Genomic DNA, 20,243 nt, shown 5'->3' with positions numbered 1-20,243 from the left:
GATAGAGGGGGGAATACGGTGTGGTGTGCGGTGAGAATAAACAAGGTATTTAGGGACTTCTATGGGGATCTGTACAGGTCTGAGCCCCCAGCGGGGAGGAGGGGATGCGACGATTCCTAGATCAGCTGAGGTTCCCGAGGGTGGAGGAGGACGAGGTGGCTGGTTGGGGTGCCGATTGGGCTGGAGGAGCTGGTTAAAGGGTTGGGGAGCATGCAGGCGGGGAAGGCCCCGGGGCCGGATGGGTTCCCGGTTGAATTTTACGGGAAATACGTGGACCTGCTGGGCCCATTGCTAGTGAGGACTTTTAATAAGGCGAGGGAGGGGGGGACCTTTCCCCCGACAATGTCCAGGGCGCTGATCTCTCTGATCCTGAAGCGGGACAAGGATCCATTGCAATGTGGGTCGTATAGACCGATCTCGCTCCTCAATGTTGACGCTAAGTTGCTGGCGATGGTGCTGGCTACGAAAATTGAGGACTGTGTCCCGGGGGTGATTCATGAGGACCAGACGGGATTTGTGAAGGGTAGGCAGCTAAATACAAATGTGCGGAGGCTCCTCAATGTGATTATGATGCCCTCGGTGGAGGGGGAAGCGGAGGTAGTGGCAGCTATGGACGCGGAGAAGGCCTTTAATTGGGTGGAGTGGGAGTATCTTTGGGAAGTGTTGCGGAGGTTTGGGTTCGGGGAGGGGTTCATCAGTTGGGTCAGGCTGCTATATAGAGCCCCGGTGGAGAGTGTGGCTACGAACCGGCGGAGGTCGGATACTTTCGGCTGTACCGGGGGACGAGGCAGGGGTGCCCCTGATCCCCCCTGTTGTTTGCACTGGCAATTGAGCCGCTGGCCATGGCACTGAGGGAGTCCAGGAAATGGAGGGGACTGGTCCGGGGGGGAGAGGAACACCGGGTGTCGCTGTATGCCGATGACCTGTTGTTGTATGTGGCGGATCCAGTGGAGGGGATGGCGGAGGTCATGCGGATCCTTAGGGAGTTTGGGGACTTTTCGGGGTATAAACTCAACGTCGGGAAGAGTGAGCTCTTTGTGGTGCATTCAGGGGACCAGGGAAGGGGGGTAGACGAGCTACCGCTGAAGAGGGCGGAAAGGAGCTTTTGGTACCTCGGGATCCAAGTAGCTAGGAGTTGAAAATTTGTTGGAAAATTTGAATAAATATATTTGGAAAAAAAACAGGTGATCATCTCCGGGGTGTTAAGGTGATTAAAGGAGTTGGTACGATAGCAGGTGATAAACTATCTCCTCTGATGTGACAGTATCTCCCCCTCCCGGGGGCTCTGTAATCTGTATCCCCCTGTGGCTCCCCAACCCTCTCTCCCCATTCCCACAGGCTCTGCAAAAATGTAACCTTGGCTCTGGCGTGTTGAGGATTACGGGGAGGATCTGATTGAGATGTTTTAAGAAGATTAAAAGAGTAAAGGAGTATAGCCTGGAATTTCACAACCTTACAGCATCCCAAAGCATTTTACAGATCCACTATTTCCTGTGGTTGGTGGGGGTGGGAAGAGAGGGAGAGAGAGAGGAGGGGGGGAGGGTGAAGGGGGGGTGGGGGGAGAGGAGAGAGACACAGAGGCCTTGAACCCCGAGCCACGGGGTGATGTCGGGAAGCATCATTCCCCTCCTCCCCCTTTGGGGTCAGCTGACAATCTGAAAACTGAGTTTGATAGATTTTAACTAGCTAAGGGTTACAGGGTCAATGTGGGTATATGGGGTTACGGTACAGGGTCAGTGTGAGTATATGGGGTTACGGTACAGGGTCAGTGTGAGTATATGGGGTTACGGTACAGGGCACCTTTCATCTAATTGAACAACAGAGCAGACTGAAGGGGCAGCACGGTAGCACAGTGGCTAGCACTGTGGCTTCACAGCTCCAGGGTCCCGGGTTCGATTCCCGCCTTGGGTCACTGTCCGTGCGGAGTCTGCACGTTCTCCCTGTGTCTGCGTGGGTTTCCTCCGGGTGCTCCGGTTTCCTCCCACAGTCCAAAGATGTGCAGGTTATGTGGATTGACCATGATAAATTGCCCTCAATGAACAAAAAGGTTCGGAGGGGTTATCGGGTTATGGGGATAGGGTGGAAGTGAGGGCTTAGGTGGATCGGTGCAGACTCGATGGGCTGAATGGCCTCCTTCTGCACTGTATGTTCTTGTGAGCAAAGCTTCCAGTTTGGCAGCACGAGATTGGTGATTTGATCCCAACTTTTTATTACACGGAGCTTCTGATGGGAGCAGGTGCTGAGTGTGGAAGGTTAACATTCACTCCCGATTTTACACTCAATAATGTAACTGCTGATGTTTGACTTTGTAAAATCCTTTGGGTTAATTTGAGGACATTTGGAGTGTTGTGTTGTGTCTCTGTGGCTGCCAGCTAGTGACGGTTCATTCTCTATGTAGGTCACTCAGTCCCATTTTGGTTTTTTTTTGCCTTGGGCCCTGCCTCTGAGACTGGTTTGTGAGCTGCCTGGTTGTACGAGACGTGAACATTGTGATTGAGGGAAGTGCAGGATGCTGAGCTGCTCGAGGTTCTGTGTATTTCAAATTCAGTGGCCTTGATGTGGATCAGTAAAGCACACGTTGAAGAATGTTGCTGTGTGGCTAGGATACTCTGATCTGGAGGAGTTTGATTAAAGGCCAGTGATGTTTCATGGGTTCCTGTAGCAGCCTGGACATGAGACAGAAAGACCGAGGAAATGAGGTGATAACTGTAACAGTGACAGCGAACGTTACTGATGTCCCAGGCAAATGTCACTTTGAGGTTGGGAAGGGGAAGTGTGTTTGGGGAATTGAGTGTCTTTATTTGGGATAGGCTGTGTTGGAGACAACTCTGCTGAATCAGTGTTCTACCTGGTGTTACACAAACAAACAGTGGGGGTAATGGTGGGGTTGGTGTGCCCGCTGGAGTCTGGGAGCTGTGAGGACGTTCTCCATTCCAGCAGGGCTCCTGGAAAGGATTCCTGTCAGGAGCGGGGCAGTTGTGACTTGCGGCACAGTTGCTGATATCACCAAATCAGTGGGTGTCAGCTATGGCTTTCTGGGCAGCAACCTTGTTTCCCGGAGTCAGAAACACTGGCTGCGATCTCGTGTGTTCTGGGTGGGATTAGCGGCTCGTTGCCGGCGCTGACCCCGCTATTGTCTGATTTTGTTTCTCGGGCCTCCCCCTGTTTGGCCGCACTCCGTCGCGTTTCCTGCACTGAGCGGCGTCGCTCGGCACCCCAAGCTCTCAAACCCCCACCCCCATCCCCACCGACGCGACCCTCAGAGACCCCCGCACATGCCACAACTCCCCTGTGGTGCGGGGTTCTCGGTCCCCGCACCCCACCCAGTAAGGACAAGGCACCCCGGGCCCGATCCCGTGTGGGCAAAATGCCACTTGGGCAGCTGACATTACCAGGTGGGAAGTGCCAAGATTCCCAGATAGCATCAGCACTGCCAGGGTGCCACCCTGCCACATACCAACAACCCAGTGCTAAACGGCGCATGGCTGGGGCCTCAGCTAGGCCGGTAGACACTTGGTGCTGGTTAGATCTGGAGTTAATAAAGTTAAGTGATCATTTAAGCTCACTTCACTATGCAAGTCTGGGTCCCGCACATCGCGGGTGGGAACCAGCTCACAACATCTCACAAGATCTCATTAGATCTTGGGATAGCATTGTGGATAGCACAGTTGCTTCACAGCTCCAGCGTCCCAGGATTGATTCCTGGCTTGGGTCACTGTCCGTGCGGAGTCTGCACATTCTCCCCGTGCCTGTGTGGGTTTCCTCCGTGTGCTCCGGTTTCCTCCCACAGTCCAAAGTGTGCAGGTTAGGTGGATTGGCCGTGATAAATTGCCCTTCGTGCCCAAAATGGTTAGGTGGGGTTGCTGGGTAATGCGGATAGGGATGGGGCATGGGCTTAAATAGGGTGCTCTTCCCTAGGGCTAGTGCAGACTTGATGGGCCGAATGGCCTCCTTCTGCACTGTAAATTCTATGATTCTATGATCTCACAAGGCTTAACAACCACCAGAAGAGGCCTCTCGCGGAATCTACCGGCCACGTCCTGTCCTGATTCCGGGGGGCCGTGACTGGCAAATCAGGGAGTGCTGCACTGTCAGAGGGTCAGTGCTGAGGGAGCACTGCACTGTCAGAGGGTCAGTATTGAGGGAGTGCCGCACTGTCAGAGGGTCAGCACTGAGGGAGTGCCGCACTGTCAGAGGGTCAGTATTGAGGGAGTGCTGTGTTGTTAGAGGGTCAGTACTGAGGAAGTGCCGCACTGTCAGAGGGTCAGTACTGAGGGAGTGCCGCACTGTCAGAGGGTCAGTACTGAGGGAGTGCTGCACTGTCAGAGGGGCAGTACTGAGGGAGTGACGCACTGTCAGAGGGTCAGTACTGAGGGAGCGCTGCACTGTCAGAGGGTCAGTATTGAGGGAGTGCCGCACTGTCAGAGGGTAAGCACTGAGGGAGTGCCGCACTGTCAGAGGGTCTGTATTGAGGGAGTGCTGTGTTGTTAGAGGGTCAGTACTGAGGAAGTGCTGCACAGTCAGAGGGTCAGTGCTGAGGGAGCACTGCACTGTCAGAGGGTCAGTATTGAGGGAGTGCCGCACTGTCAGAGGATCAGCACTGAGGGAGTGCCGCACTGTCAGAGGGTCAGTATTGAGGGAGTGCTGTGTTGTTAGAGGGTCAGTACGGAGGAAGTGCTGCACTGTCAGAGGGTCAGTGCTGAGGGAGCACTGCACTGTCAGAGGGTCAGTATTGAGTGAGTGCTGCACTGTCAGAGGGTCAGTATTGAGGGAGTGCTGCACTGTCAGAGGGTCAGTACTGAGGGAGTGCTGCACTGTCAGAGGGTCAGTACTGAGGGAGTGCTGCACTGTCAGAGGGTCAGTACTGAGGGAGTGCCGCACTGTCAGAGGGTCAGTACTGAGGGAGTGCTGTGTTGTTAGAGGGTCAGTACTGAGGGAGTGCCGCACTGTCAGAGGGTCAGTACTGAGGGAGTGCCGCACTGTCAGAGGGTCAGTACTGAGGGAGTGCTGTGTTGTTAGAGGGTCAGTACTGAGGGAGTGCTGCACTGTCAGAGGGTCAGTACTGAGGGAGTGCCGCACTGTCAGAGGGTCAGTACTGAGGGAGTGCTGTGTTGTTAGAGGGTCAGTACTTGGGGAGTGCTGCACTGTCAGAGGGTCAGTACTGAGGGAGTGCTGTGTTGTTAGAGGGTCAGTACTGAGGGAGTGCTGCACTGTCAGAGGGTCAGTACTGAGGGAGTGCCGCACTGTCAGAGGGTCAGTACTGAGGGAGTGCTGCACTGTCAGAGGGGCAGTACTGAGGGAGTGACGCACTGTCAGAGGGTCAGTGCTGAGGGAGCACTGCACTGTCAGAGGGTCAGTATTGAGGGAGTGCCGCACTGTCAGAGGGTCAGCACTGAGGGAGTGCCGCACTGTCAGAGGGTCAGTATTGAGGGAGTGCTGTGTTGTTAGAGGGTCAGTACTGAGGAAGTGCTGCACTGTCAGAGGGTCAGTGCTGAGGGAGCACTGCACTGTCAGAAGGTCAGTATTGAGTGAGTGCTGCACTGTCAGAGGGTCAGTATTGAGGGAGTGCTGCACGGCCAGAGGGTCAGTACTGAGAGAGTGCTGCACTGTCAGATGGTCAGTACTGAGGGAGTGCTGCACTGTCAGAGGGTCAGTACTGAGGGAGTGCTGCACTGTCAGAGGGTCAGTACTGAGGGAGTGCCGCACTGTCAGAGGGTCAGTACTGAGGGAGTGCTGTGTTGTTAGAGGGTCAGTACTGAGGGAGTGCCGCACTGTCAGAGGGTCAGTACTGAGGGAGTGCTGTGTTGTTAGAGGGTCAGTACTTGGGGAGTGCTGCACTGTCAGAGGGTCAGTACTGAGGGAGTGCTGTGTTGTTAGAGGGTCAGTACTGGGGGAGTGCTGCACTGTCAGAGGGTCAGTACTGAGGGAGTGCTGTGTTGTTAGAGGGTCAGTACTGAGGGAGTGCTGCACTGTCAGAGGGTCAGGACTGAGGGAGTGCCGCACTGTCAGAGGGTCAGTACTGAGGGAGTGCTGCACTGTCAGAGAGGCAGTACTGAGGGAGTGACGCACTGTCAGAGGGTCAGTACTGAGGGAGCGCTGCACTGTCAGAGGGTCAGTGCTGAGGGAGCACTGCACTGTCAGAGGGTCAGTATTGAGGGAGTGCCGCACTGTCAGAGGGTCAGTATTGAGGGAGTGCTGTGTTGTTAGAGGGTCAGTACTGAGGAAGTGCTGCACTGTCAGAGGGTCAGTGCTGAGGGAGCACTGCACTGTCAGAGGGTCAGTATTGAGTGAGTGCTGCACTGTCAGAGGGTCAGTATTGAGGGAGTGCTGCACTGTCAGAGGGTCAGTACTGAGGGAGTGCTGCCCTGTCAGAGGGTCAGTACTGAGGGAGTGCTGCACTGTCAGAGGGTCAGTACTGAGGGAGTGCCGCACTGTCAGAGGGTCAGTACTGAGGGAGTGCTGTGTTGTTAGAGGGTCAGTACTGAGGGAGTGCCGCACTGTCAGAGGGTCAGTACTGAGGGAGTGCCGCACTGTCAGAGGATCAGTACTGAGGGAGTGCCGCACTGTCAGAGGGTCAGTACTGAGGGAGCGCCGCACTGTCAGAGGGTCAGTACTGAGGGAGTGATGCACTGTCAGAGGGTCAGTACTGAGGGAGTGTCGCACTGTCAGAGGGTCAGTACTGAGGGAGTGCTACACTGTCAGAGGGTCAGTACTGGGGGAGTGCTGCACTGTCAGAGGGTCAGTACTGAGGGAGTGCTGCACTGTCAGAGGGTCAGTACTGAGGAAGTGCTGCATTTGGGGAGGGGGTCAGTACGAAGTAAGTTTTTTTACACAGAGGGTAGTGGGTGCCTGGAACTCGCTGCCGGAGGAGGTGGTGGAAGCAGGGACGATAGTGACATTTAAGGGGCATCTTGACAAATACATGAATAGGATGGGAATAGAGGGATACGGACCCCGGAAATGTAGAAGATTGTAGTTCAGTCGGGCAGCATGGTCATCACGGGCTTGGAGGCCGAAGGGCCTGTTCCTGTGCTGTCCTGTTCTTTGTTCTTTGTTCTTGTAGCCGTTGGCAACCACATCAGGACAGTGAGTACACGTCAGAAACACTTCGCGGTCGAGTAAGTGCTCAGGGACATCCTGAGCTCATGAATTATGCTGCGGAAATGCAAATCTTTCTTCCTTTCAAATGAATTTTTAACCTCCGTTTGTCTGGAAGAATGATTGTGTCGGCTGCTGTGCTGACACGAGGAGGCCACGTTGCGGTTTGAAGGGTCTCCTCTGCAGGGGCGGACGGAGGCAGTTCCTGGCACAGCCGGAGGCATCAACCAACTGTCCTGCTGCAACCTGCCAGAACCGTGGAACGGCATTGAAAACCAGTGCCAGCCTGTCCCAGCCCAGCTGCTGCAGATTCCACTCACTGCATCACTGCTGAGTAACTGCTTCAAGTGACAACTGGCCCTTTCCTCTGAAGCCAGACCCCCCCTCTCTCGGCTGCAGTGCATGCAGGTGTGGGAGAGGGGTCAGTAACAGGATGGTGTGGCAAGCTCGGCCACAGGCCAGTGCCGATTTCGGGAGGGGTCCTGTGTAGTACTTGCCCTTTTCTGGGCAGCATCGCAGCCAGAGTTTGTGTAGAATCATGGCGGAGCTGATCACTTCCAGGTTGTCCGGCGGGTTGCAAATCTTTGGAATTCTCGACCGCATAGGGTTGTAGATGCTCCATCATTGATAATATATCAGGCTGGGATAGACTGCTTTTTGCAGCCTCGGAATCAAGGGGTACGGGGAGCGGGCAGGACAGTGCAGCTGAAGCTAAAGATCAGATATTGAGTGGCTCAGCAGGTTCGACAGGCCTGGCCACCTAATCCTGCACTGACTCCTTGTCTCCTTCTGTGTTTATGTCCTTCCCACTTTCTTCCTCCTGAAATGCAGCACCTCAAATTTAATCTGACTTCCATTTGTGCAGTTATTAATTTGTCTTTGTAATTCTCAACACTGACGGTTCATTCACATTGTGTCCGATTTCTTATTTTTGAGTCTTCTGAAAGTTTTGACTTGGTTCGTCAAAGACCCACTTCATTTGTTCAATTGCCAGCAGACCTGCTCTTTAAAGGTATTATCATAACTGGGAAGTTTTAACGATCATCAAAGAGTGAACAGGCCAGGGATTCCTACTCCAGAATAGGGCATGCTGAGAGGTGTTCTGAATGAGGCCTAAGGGGTGTGCTAAAGTAAAGATCGAGAAGATGTTTCCACTTGTGGGCGAAACCAAATCCCTAAATCCAAGCTGCAAAAATAAAATAGCGACGAATCAATCCAATATGGAATTCAGGAGCAGCATCTTTAGTCAGAGACTGGGGAATGTGGACCCTGCTCCCACAGGGAGTGGGTGAGCTGGACAGTATAGATACCCAAAGGGAAGCTGAATAAACACGAGTGCGGAAAAAGAGAAGGCTATTCTGATCGGGTGAGGTGAAATAGAGTGGCAGGAGGCTCACTTTAGAGCATAAACACGAGCATACGCCTGATGGGCCAAATGGCCAGTTTCAGTGCTGTAAACCTATGTAACTTTGGTCTCTGGCTCAACATGAATATTAACTGAAACAAGACAGAGGAAAACCCAGCAGATCTGGCAGCACCTATCAGCATAGAAACACAGTTAACATTTTGAGTCTGTACCCATCGACAAAATTGAAAGGAGAGTCTCTGAATGGAAATGTTAACCCTGTTTCTCTCCTCATAGATGCTGGCCGACCTGCTGAGTTTATCCAGAGTCCTCTGTTCTTCCTTCAGATTCCAGCATCCACAGTATTTTGCTTATTTATACGAATATTAACTGAATATATTCCTATTTGGTGCAAAAACATACAGGCAATTGTGGCGCAAACCATGGCTTACAGGGGAAATTAGAGATAGTATTAGATTCAAAGACGGGGCAAACAAATTAGCAAGAAAAAGCAATAGACCTGAGGGTTGGGAACAGTTTAAAATTCAGCAAAGACAGACCAAGGGATTGATTAAGGGGAAAATACAAATTGAAAGGAAGTTAGCGGGGAACATAAAAACGGACTGTAAATGTAACGATAGTATGTGAAGGGAAAAAGATTGATAAAAACTAATGTAGGCCCCTTACAGTCAGAAACGGGGGAATTCACAACAGGGAACAAAGAAATAGCTGAGGAACTAAATTCGTACTTTGCTCCTGTCTTCACAAAGGAAGACATGAATAATGTACCGGAAGTTCTGGGAAACACAAGTTTCAGTGAGGAGCTGAAAGAAATTAGTGTTAGTAAAGAAATGGTTTTGGGGAAATTAATGGAATTGAAGGCAGATCAATCTCCAGGGCCGGATAATCTTCATCCCAGAGTACTTAAGGAAGTGGCCCTAGAAATAGTAGATCCATTGGTGGTCATTCTCCAAAATGTTTTCGACTCTGGATTGGTTCCTACAGATTGGAGGGTAGCGAATGTAACCCCGCTATTCAAAAAGGGAGCTCGAGAGAAAAGCGGGAACTGTAGACCAGTGAGCATGATGTCGGTAGGAGGGAAGTTACTGAGTCCATTATCAAGGATTTCGTAACACAGCATTTGGAAAGCAGTGGTGTAATCAGACAGAGTCAGCGTGGGGTTACGAAAGGGAAATCATGCTTTACAAATCTACTAGAATTCTTTGAAAATCTAACTAGTAGAGTTGACCAGGGAGAGCCAGTGGATGTGGTTTATTTAGACTTTCAGAAGACTTTCAACAAGGCCTCACACAGCAGATTAATAAATTAAAGCGCCTGGGATTGCGGGTAGTGTCTTGAGATGGATAGAAAGCTGGGCAGCACAGTGCCGCCATGGTTAGCACTGCTGCCTCACGGCACCGAGGAACCAGGTCACTGTCCGTGTGGAGTTTGCACATTCTCGCTGTGTCTGCACGGGTCTCACCCCCACAACCCAAAGATGTGCCTGGTAGGTGGATTGGCCATCCTAAATTGACTCTTCATTGGAAAAAGAAATTGGGTGCTCTAAATTTATAAAAAAAACAAAACCAAAAAGAGATGGATAGAAAGCTGGTTAGCAGGCAGGAAGCAAAAAGTTGGAATAAATGGGTCTTTTTCTGATTGGTAGGCAGAGGCTAGTGGGGTACCGCAGGGATCTGTGCTAGGGCCCCAACTGTTCACATTATATATTAATGATTTGGATGAGAGAACTATATGTTTTATCTCCAAATTTGCAGATGATACAAAGCTGGCTGGGAGGGTGCGCTGTGAGGAGGATGCAGAGATGCTTCAGTGGGATTTGGACAGGCTGAGTGAGTGGGCAGATGCATGGCAGACGCAGTATAATGTGGATAAATGTGAGGTTTTCCGCTTCAGTAGCAGAAATAGGAAAGCAGATTATTATTTGAATGTGTGTAAATTGAGAGAGGCGGATACTCAGCGAGATCTTGGTGTCCTCGTGCATCAGTCGCTGAAAGTAAGCGCGCAGGTACAGCCGGCAGGAAAGAAGGCAAATGGTATGTCGGCCTTCATAGCGAGAGGATTTGAGTATAGGAATAGAGATATTTTACTGCAATTGTATAGAGCATTGGTGAGGCCACACCTGGAGTATTGTGTGAAGTTTTGGTGTCCTTATCTGAGGAAGGATGTTCTTGCTATGGAGGGAGAGCAGCGAAGGTTTACCAGACTGATTCCTGGGATGGCGGGACTGACAGATGAGGAGAGACTTCTATTCATTGGAGTTTAGACGAGTGAGAGGAGATCTCATAGCAACTTATAAAATTCTAACAGGATTAGACAGGGTAGATTCAGAAAGAATGTTCCCGATGGTGGGGGAGTCCAGAACTAGGGGGGTCATAGTTTGAGGATAAACCTTTTAGGACTGAGGTGAGGAGAAATTTCTTTACCCAGAGAGTGGTGAATGTGTGGAATTCGCTACAACAGAAAGTAATTGAGGCCAAAACTTTCTGTAATTTCAAGAAGGAATTCGATACAGCTCTTGGGGCTAAAGGGATCAGGGGATTGAACTTGATGATCAGCCATGATCATAATGAATGGCGGAGCAGGCTCGAAGGGCCGAATGGCCTCCTCCTATTTTCTATGTATTTTTCTATGTATATATTGTAAGAGTCCTTCCTGTTTATTTCCTGTGTTCCCATTTACTTTATTTGATTATCTTGGTCCCTGGACCCATAATTGGGTTTTGCCTTTAAGCAGAAGATTCAAAGTGAAGCCTGCTTGTCAGGGCTCTGTGTTCCCAGGTTTTCAGGAAAAACCAGACTCTTTGGCACCGAGTGGATCTCAGGATCCAGCTTTGGAAGGAGTCGGTTTGATTAGTTGACTGGCAACCAGTGAGTTGGCCAGGAACAGTGTTCTACCTGATAATGGTCAGTGATTGGTCCCTGCGTGATGTTTTCCGAGAGACTGCGACAGAAGTGTTTCGACCTTGGAAGATAAAGGATTTCTGTCTGTCACACACACTCTGTCTCGCTCTCTCGATAGACTTTACAATGCAGAAGGAGGCCATTCGGCCATCAAGCCTGCACCTGCCCTTGGAAAGAGCACCCTACTTAAACCCATACCTCCGCCCTATCTCCGTAACCCAATAACCCCACCTAACCTTTTTGGACACTAAGGGCAATTTAGCACGGCCAATCCACCTAATCTGCACATCTTTGGACTGTGGGAGGAAACCGGAGCACCCTGAGGAAACCCACGCAGACACGGGGAGAACGTGCAGACTCCACACAGACAGTGACCCAAGCCGGGACGGAGAATCCAGCCCTTGGGTATTTTAAACAAAATCTAATTGCACCCGTGTTTCGCCAGTGAGAATAAAAACTGAATTTTATATATATATTTAATATATACAGGCGATTCTGATGGGAGATGGGAAAGGAATGATTGAACTGCCAACGTTAAAGAACTAAATTCATCCCCAATAAGTCTGTTATTGTAGAGTTTGCTGAAAATAATTGAGTAACCTTTCTCAGTCTGCCCCCGCAGTGTCAATGTCTGAATTGTGTTGATACATTTTGCAGGAGTTTCGGCGTCCAATTGTTTGCGCTGAGCTGCACCACTCTTACCTTGCAGTGAGAGGAAGGCGTGTCTGTATTAAATGTTTCCTGACAAATGACGCTGTTCAGAGAGTGAGCCCTGCCAAACATTTCCGTCTTTCAATCTTGACACTAATTTTCTTTCAGCAGTTTCAGAATCACAAATGAAGATATTTTTACCGCAGAGATCAGGATCACAATTTTTAGCCGTGCACAAAGTGAATAAAAGCAGCCTGTCAGCTCCACAAATTAATGCAATCTTTCCTGAACCGCAGTCGTGTGGAGTATCTGTGCCCAGGGAAACATCACTTCTTGCATTTGAACATTCCAGTGTCTATTATTCCTTCAGCAATCTCTTTCATTCTGAATGACTGGGTTAGCGGTGTGCAACAAGGCTACAGCGATTGTGAAGTGAACACTTAAAACTGTGATTTCCTGTGTTGTACAGGAGCTCCCAGTGTTTTGTGTCAGCCTCAGATGGATGGGTTGATTGCACAGGCTGAGATTAAGATTCACCCTGCATCTGCATGATGTGCAGCAGAGGTTCTGGGTCTTGGGGTGATGCACTTGTCCAAAATGTGTGGGTGCTGGACAGATCCAGTGGCAATGGCCTTTGAGTCACGGGGATGATTGTCCTTGTTTTAGACGTGGTGGCAGCTGCAGGTGGCCAGTGCAGACCCGTTGCCAATCAGCATAAAGCAACGATGTAAAAACTGTAAAACATACAAAGCTGAACTGAGAATTAAAGCGTTTTTGGTTCAATGTGTTGACTGAAGATTTAATGGTTTATGTTTGATGTCAGCCATGATTCAGTGATGAGCAATCTCTGAGTCTGAGAGCCGCCCATTCAAGCCACCGCCACAGACTTCAGAACATAATATTAGCTGACAGTTAATTATACTATTCAGATAGCGCTGCACTGTCAGAGGGTCAGTACTGAGGGAGCGCTGCACTGTCAGAGGGTCAGTACTGAGGGAGTGCCGCACTGTCAGAGGGTCAGTACTGAGGGAGTGCTGCACTGTCAGAGGGTCAGTACTGAGGGAGTGCCGCACTGTCAGAGGGTCAGTACTGAGGGAGTGCCGCACTGTCAGAGGGTCAGTACTGAGGGAGTGCTGCACTGTCAGAGGGTCAGTACTGAGGGAGTGCTGCACTGTCAGAGGGTCAGTACTGAGGGAGAGTTGCACTGTCAGAGGGTCAGTACTGAGGGAATGTTGCACTGTCAGAGGGTCAGTACTGAGGGAGTGCTGCACTGTCAGAGGGTCAGTACTGAGGGACTGCCGCACTGTCAGAGGGTCAGTACTGACGGAGTGCCGCACTGTCAGAGGGTCAGTACTGAGGGAGTGCTGCACTGTCAGAGTTTCAGTACTGAGGGAGTGCTGCACTGTCAGAGGGTCAGTACTGAGGGACTGCTACACTGTCAGAGGGTCAGTACTGACGGAGTGCCGCACTGTCAGAGGGTCAGTGCTGAGGGAGTGCTGCACTGTCAGAGGGTCAGTGCTGAGGGAGTGCTGCTCTGTCAGAGGGTCAGTACTGAGGGAGTGCTGCACTGTCAGAGGGTCAGTACTGAGGGAGCGCTGCACTGTCAGAGGGTCAGTACTGAGGGAGTGCTGCACTGTCAGAGGGTCAGTGCTGAGGGAGTGCTGCACTGTCAGAGGGTCAGTACTGAGGGAGTGCTGCACTGTCAGAGGGTCAGTACTGAGGGAGTGCCGCACTGTCAGAGGGTCAGTACTGAGGGAGTGCTGCACTGTCAGAGGGTCAGTACTGAGGGAGTGCTGCACTGTCAGAGGGTCAGTACTGAGGGAGTGCTGCACTGTCAGAGGGGAATGCTGCACTGTCAGAGGGTCAGTGCTGAGGGAGCGCTGCACTGTCAGAGGGTCAGTACTGAGGGAGCGTCGCACTGTCAGAGGGTCAGTACTGAGAGAGTGCTGCACTGTCAGAGGGTCAGTGCTGAGGGAGTGCCGCACTGCCAAAAGGGCGATCATACTGAGGGCCCTATTTGCCTTTTTAGTTGAAGATGGGAAAGGGTGTGCTCCACAGTGTCCTGGGGCCAACATTTATCCCTTAATTATCAGTACTTAAAATAGATGATCTTGTTACCGCACTGCCGTGTGTTGGGAAGTTGATGTGCAAATTGGTTGCATCATTTGTTACATAGAACATGCAATGCAGAAGGATGCCATTCGGCCCATCGAATCTGCACCGACCCACCCAAGCCCCGTAACCCAATAACCCCCCCTAACCTTTTTGTTCACTGAGGGCAATTTATCATGGCCAATCCACCTAACCTGCACATCTTTGGACTGTGGGAGGAAACCGGAGCACCCGGAGGAAACCCACGCACACACGGGGAGAACGTGCAGACTCCGCACAGACAGTGACTCAGCAGGGACTCGAACCTGGGACCCTGGAGCTGTGAAGCAACAGTGCTAACCACTTCTGCTACCCGTAAACCACACTGTTACGTTACCGCAGTGACTCTCTAAGTATCTCTGGCTGAAAACATGTTAGAATGTTGTCAGGTTCTAAAAGGTGCCATAGAAATGTCACTTTTTGCATCACATTTAGAACATGAAGTTGGTTATGAGGGGACCGGCATGTTTCAATACTGTTGTTTATTTCCGTGGCTCCTCCAGCTGAGATGTTATCTAGCTTGTGAAGCTGGTGTTTCAGTAATCGGAGATGTTTGACCTGTGCTCTGTGCCCTCTCCTGTCGCAATATTCCAGACTTGGGACTGTGCAGACACTCCCGCTGAATGGGCTCCACAATTCCCTGGGTGCTATAAACTTTGAGCACTGGCAGGTCGCGACCCTCCAGCCACTCTTGCCAAGTAAAGTCCCCACAGTCCCAGATGACCCTTTGAGGGGGGAGCTGACTGGTGGTGATTTAACCTGAGGGTCAGCACCCCTCAGGCGAGGGGCAAGGTCGAGAAGGTGGGGCCTTCCTGAATAACCTCAGCCGGTACGGGGATTGAACCCGCGCAGCTGGGCTCGCTCCGCATCACTAACCAGCTGCCAGCCCACTGTGGGCCGAAGGGCTGGGTTTCGATCAGTGGCTTTTGAAGTCCATTGTTCACTGCAGGCTTCTATAATGACAGGAGTTTGTGGAGTCTGCACACACACCTCTTTCTCTTGTGTGCATGTTGTCTCTCTCTCTGCACCCCTCTTCCCCCTCTCTTTTCCCCTCCCTCCCCGTCCTCTCCCCTCCCTCCCTCCTCTCCCCCTCCTCCCCTCCTCTCCCCCTCCTCTCCCACCTCCTCTCCCCTCCCTCCCCTCCCTCCCTCCTCTGCCCCTCCTCTCCCCTCCCTCCTCTCCCTCCGCTCCCCCTCTCCTTCCTCTCCCCTCCCTCCTCTCCCCTCCCTCCTCTCCCCTCCCTCCTCTCCCCTCCCTCCTCTCCCCTCCCTCCTCTCCCCTCCCTCCTCTCCCCTCTCCTCTCCCCTCCCCCACTTCTCCCCTCCCTCCTCGCCCCCTCCTCTCCCCTCCTCCCCGTCCTCTCCCCCTCCTCTCCCACCTCCTCTCCCCTCCCTCCCTCCTCTGCCCCTCCTCTCCCCTCCCTCCTCTCCCTCCGCTCCCCCTCTCCTTCCTCTCCCCTCCCTCCTCTCCCCTCCCTCCTCTCCCCCTCCTCTCTCTCCTCTTCCCCCCTCCTCTCCCCTCTCCTCTCCCCTCCCCCACTTCTCCCCTCCCTCCTCGCCCCCTCCTCTCCCCTCCTCCCCGTCCTCTCCCCCTCCCTCCTCTCCCCTCCTCTCCCCTCCTCTCCCTCCTCTCCCCTCCCTCCTCTCCCCTCCCTCCTCTCCCCCTCCTCTCTCTCCTCTCCCCTCCCTCCTCTCCCCTCCCTCCTCTCCCCTCCCCTCCCTCCTCTCCCCTCCCTCCTCGCCCCCTCCTCTCCCCTCCTCCCCGTCCTCTTCCCCCTCCCTCCTCTCCCCTCCCTCCTCGCCCCCCTCCTCTCCCCCTCCTCTCCCCCCCAGCTCTCCCCCTCTTCTCCCCCCCTCCCTCCTCTCTCTCTTCTCCCTTCAGGTATGTCTCTTTCTCTCTCTCCACTCCCCCCTCACACCCCTCCATCTCTCTCATCTCTCTCTCTCTCGTCTCCCCCTCTCGTCTCCCCATCCCCTCTTCCCTCCCCTCTCCTCTATCCTCCCCTCTCCTCCCCTCTCCCCTCCCCCTCTCCTCCCCTCTCCCCTCCCCCTCTCCTCCCCTCCGCCTCCTCTCTCTTCATTCCCGCCCCCTCCTCTCCCCGCCCCCTCCTCTCCACTCCCCCTCCTCTCCCCTCCCTCCTCTCCCCTCCCTCCTCTCCCCCGCCTCTCCTCTCCCTCTCCTCTCCTCTCGTCTCCCTCCACTCTCTCTTCTCCCTTTTTATATGTCTCTTTCTCTCCACCTCCCTCCTCTCCCCCTCCTCCTTGTCCTCTCCTCTCTCCTCCCTCCTCTCCCCTCCCTCCTCTCCCCCTCCCTCCTCTCCTCTCCCTCCTCTCCCCCTTCTCTCCCCCCCTCGTCTCGTCTCCCTCCTCTCTCTCTCTCTCTCTCCTCCCTTCTTGTATGGCTCTTTCTCTCTCTCCACTCCCTCCTCACTCCCCTCTCCTCTCCCCTCCCCCTCACTCCCCTCCCTCTCTCTTGTCTCCCCCTCTCCTCTCCCCTCCCCCTCTCCTCTCGCCTCCCCCTCTCCTCTCGCCTCCCCCTCTCTCCCCCTCTCCTCTTCCCTCCCTCTCTCCTCTCGCCTCCCCCTCTCTCCCCTCCCCCTCTCCTCTTCCCTCCCTCTCTCCTCTCCCCTCCCCCTCTCCTCTCGCCTCCCCCTCTCTCCCCCTCTCCTCTTCCCTCCCTCTCTCCTCTCCCCACCCCCTCTCTCCTCTTCCCTCCCTCTCTCCCGTCCCCTCCCCCTCTCTCCCCTCCCCCTCTCCTCTCACCTCCCCCTCTCTCCCCTCCCCCTCTCCTCTCTCCTCCCCCTCTCCTCTCTCCTCCCCCTCTCCTCTCCCCTCCCCCTCTCCTCTCCCCTCCCCCTCTCCTCTCTCCTCCCCCTCTCCTCTCCCCTCCCCCTCTCCTCTCCCCTCCCCCTCTCTCCCCTCCCCCTCTCCTCTCTCCTCTCCCCTCCCCCTCTCTCCCCTCCCCCTCTCCTCTCGCCTCCCCCTCTCTCCCCTCCCCCTCTCCTCCTCTCTCTTCATTCCCTCCCCTCTAAATTATAACCAACATCCCTGAATATTTGATTGAGTTGAGTGTTGATGATGTGAAGTCTCCACATTGAAAGCTGTTCTCAGCATCTTTCACCCTCCCCTCCTGCCCCTTGAATTGCATTTTAATATTGGCTCAGATTGCAACTTTGCAAATCCGACTGTGGGAACAGTCTGTGAGGAGCACCATCTGTGCTCCCCAAAGGAAAGCTTTCAAAATTCTCATTATCCTGCGCTTCACGCTTATACACGACCCCTCGCTCGCCTGGCCCTCGCTCGCCTGAATGGCCCCTCGCTCACCTGCCTGGCCCTCGCTCGCCTGCCTGGCCCTCGCTCGCCTGCCTGGCCCTCGCTCGCCTGCCTGGCCCTCGCTCGCCTGCCCGGTCCATCGCTCGCCTGCCCGGTCCCTCGCTTGCCTGAATGGCCCCTCACTCTCTCGCCCTGACACTCTTTCTTTCTCTCTTCCCCCACCCCCCCGCACCTGTTCATCCCGAGCATAATTTGCAAGTCTTGTGCCTGGCCTGAGCTGTGAGGACAGTGGGCTGGGCTCTTACCCATTCCCCATGACCCTAAAGTACATTTCCTGCCCAACTCACCTTTGTGGCACAGAGACCTGGTGACTCTTCAGCCAATCGATCCCAGCCCGCAACATGGAACCAAACTCGAATGTGTAGAGGGGCGAGGGTCACAGCGGGGTGAGGGTCGCAGTGGGGTGAGGGCCGGGGTGAGGGCCGCAGTGGGGTGAGGGCCGGGGTGAGGGTCGCAGCGGGGGGACGGTTGCAGCGGGGCCAGGGTCACAGAGGGGCGAGGGTCGCAGTGGGGTGAGGGCCGCAGCAGAGGTCACAGTGGGGTGAGGGCCGCAGCGGGGTCGCAGTGGGGTGAGGGCCGGGGTGAGGGCCGCATCGGGGGGAGGGCCGCAGTGGGGTCAGGGTCACAGAGGGGTGAGGGTCCCAGCGGGGGGAGGGTCGCAGTGGGGTGAGGGCCGGGGTGAGGGCCGCAGCAGAGGTCGCAGTGGGGTGAGGGCCGGACTGAGGGCCGCAGCGGGGGGAGGGTCGCAGCGGGGCCTGGGCCGCAGTGGGGTGAGGGCCGGGGGGAGGGCCGCAGTGGGGTGAGGGCCGGGGCGAGCGGCACAGCGGAGGCTGCCGCGGGGCCTGGGCCGCAGTGGGGTGAGGGCAGTGGCGAGGGATCCTGCTCCCAGTGGCTTCCCTGCATCCCAAGTTCTCAGTGAGAAAGAATTCTACCGTTTCTCTGTTTTTGACGAATTTCTTCTGAAACCTTTCATTCCGCAGGTCCTACAGAATATTCTGGAAATAGAGTGCGATTATGCGGAGGAGCTAACGATACTTCTGTCCACTTTCCTGCGACCTCTGCAAGCCAGCGATAAGTGAGATTAGTTTCTGTGCCTTTGCTTGTGGTGTTTTCTGATGCTAAGTTTCAGCACTGTGATATCTGTGAGGTCCTTGCTCGCTGTCGATGCACATTGTAGAGACAGTGAAATAAGGGCATTTAGAGATCTCCATCGGGAGAAAGTGTAGGTCAGTCAGCACAGACTAAATGGGTTTTAGTGCGATGTAGGGTACAGATAGCAGAGTTTTGAACAAGCTCAAATGTAAGGAAGGTGGGAGGGTGGCCCAGAGATCATTGGGATATCTGTGTTTGGGGATGGTTAAAGCGCGGAGAAGCGTTTCAGCAGACGAGGTGAAGTAAATTTGGGGAGTGGAGTAGATGGTCTTGGCGATGAAAAAGGCACTGTTCTGTGGCAATGAATGGAGTCAATGTCTTCAGTTTACTGGCTGTTAAATCAGAGGAAATTATGGTTTGTCTGGGACTGATGTCTGAAAGCAATCTGAGGCTATCAAATGGTCCCAAAAATGGGACGGGCTCCTTTGGGGAAGAATGACTCCCTGACCCAGTCTGGACCTGTGATTCCAATCCCACATCTGGACTGTTGACTGAAGTGTAGCAGTTGTAGGAAAACCATGCCTCAGGCTGGTTAATGATGGGTATATAAAAGGAGGCCTTATCAGTGACACCCACATCCCAAGATTCAATTTTACAAATGTGTACTGATGGTGATATAAGTGTGTCACATATATATATATAATATATATAATATATATCTATCAATTTAATCCTGTGTCTTGCTGTTTACAGATTGAGTTCTACTGACATGGGATATCTGATGGGCAACCTGGAGGACATTTGCTCTTTCCAGCAAATCCTTGTTCAGTCTTTAGAGGAATGCACCAAGTGAGTGATCCTGGGAAGGGCAAGAATCAGCCCATTGGAGGAATTTAGTTGCCACTCCTTTCAATTTAGCTGAGATGTAGACAAGAAAATCAGAGGTTCAGCAATCTCGTGCTTCTACCCTTTGCCTCCAATGTAACTTTCACGTGGGCATGAAACTATGATTCACTATTGCACTTGGTTTTTGAGTGTCCCCAATGTTTCATTAAAATCCCAGGGCGTATGGGCTACAATTGCTCTGTCTCCAACACACATTCTGTCTGAGCAGAGCTTTCTTGTTGGTATGCAGAAATCCTGGGATCTTCTACCTCCTCACCCAGCAAGTGATATTCCTCTCGATTAGCACAGCATGTGTGACAGGATTGCGAGCTGAAGGGTATAAAGAATGACTTGCAGTTCTATAGCTTGTCACAAACGCTTTCATCACAAAAAATGGTTCATCTTCAAGGTCTAAGAACATTCTTGAAGAATTTGTCTTTTTTTACAGACACTGTCCCTTAAAGGGTTATTGCAAGGACTCTGGTTGCTGTCCTGGGCAATTAGAGTATTTTACCAGAAAAGGTAATTAAGCAGTTTTAAAGAAGCTGGGAACCTCTTGGCCCTGATGGACTGTTTACAAAAGGGACACATGGTGGTTTATGGATTTAAAAAATGCATGCAAAGAAAACTGAGATTTAAAAACTGGTTTTGGTTTTTGGAGGAGGAAAAAGATCACCAGCTTGGGTAAAGAACACATGAGCTCCTGAACCCCCAGGCCCAGCCCCGAGGTCGAGATTGCCTGGAAGTTGCTCCAAAATCGCTCTAGGT

The 20,243-nt window shown here is 53.0% G+C and overlaps 1 protein-coding gene across 4 annotated transcripts in view; it reads left to right on the top strand.

Moving 5' to 3' along the window:
* arhgef7b (Rho guanine nucleotide exchange factor (GEF) 7b) overlaps window positions 1–20,243 on the top strand; it is a 169,743-nt gene that overhangs the window by 82,505 nt on the left and 66,995 nt on the right. For 3 of the 4 annotated variants that reach the window (XM_072475992.1, XM_072475991.1, XM_072475990.1), the window contains exons 6-7: window positions 18,479–18,573; window positions 19,344–19,439. In XM_072475992.1, the coding sequence (XP_072332093.1) occupies window positions 18,479–18,573; window positions 19,344–19,439 (191 nt within the window). The remainder of the gene's footprint in view (window positions 1–18,478; window positions 18,574–19,343; window positions 19,440–20,243) is intronic. The other variant, XM_072475993.1, reaches the window with a different exon arrangement.

The sequence above is a fragment of the Scyliorhinus torazame genome, chromosome 15 (genome assembly GCF_047496885.1).
Source record: "Scyliorhinus torazame isolate Kashiwa2021f chromosome 15, sScyTor2.1, whole genome shotgun sequence".
NCBI classification, from domain to species: Eukaryota; Metazoa; Chordata; class Chondrichthyes; order Carcharhiniformes; family Scyliorhinidae; genus Scyliorhinus; species Scyliorhinus torazame.
Note: the sequence above shows the minus strand (reverse complement) of the source record. Positions and strands in the feature narration are given on the sequence as shown.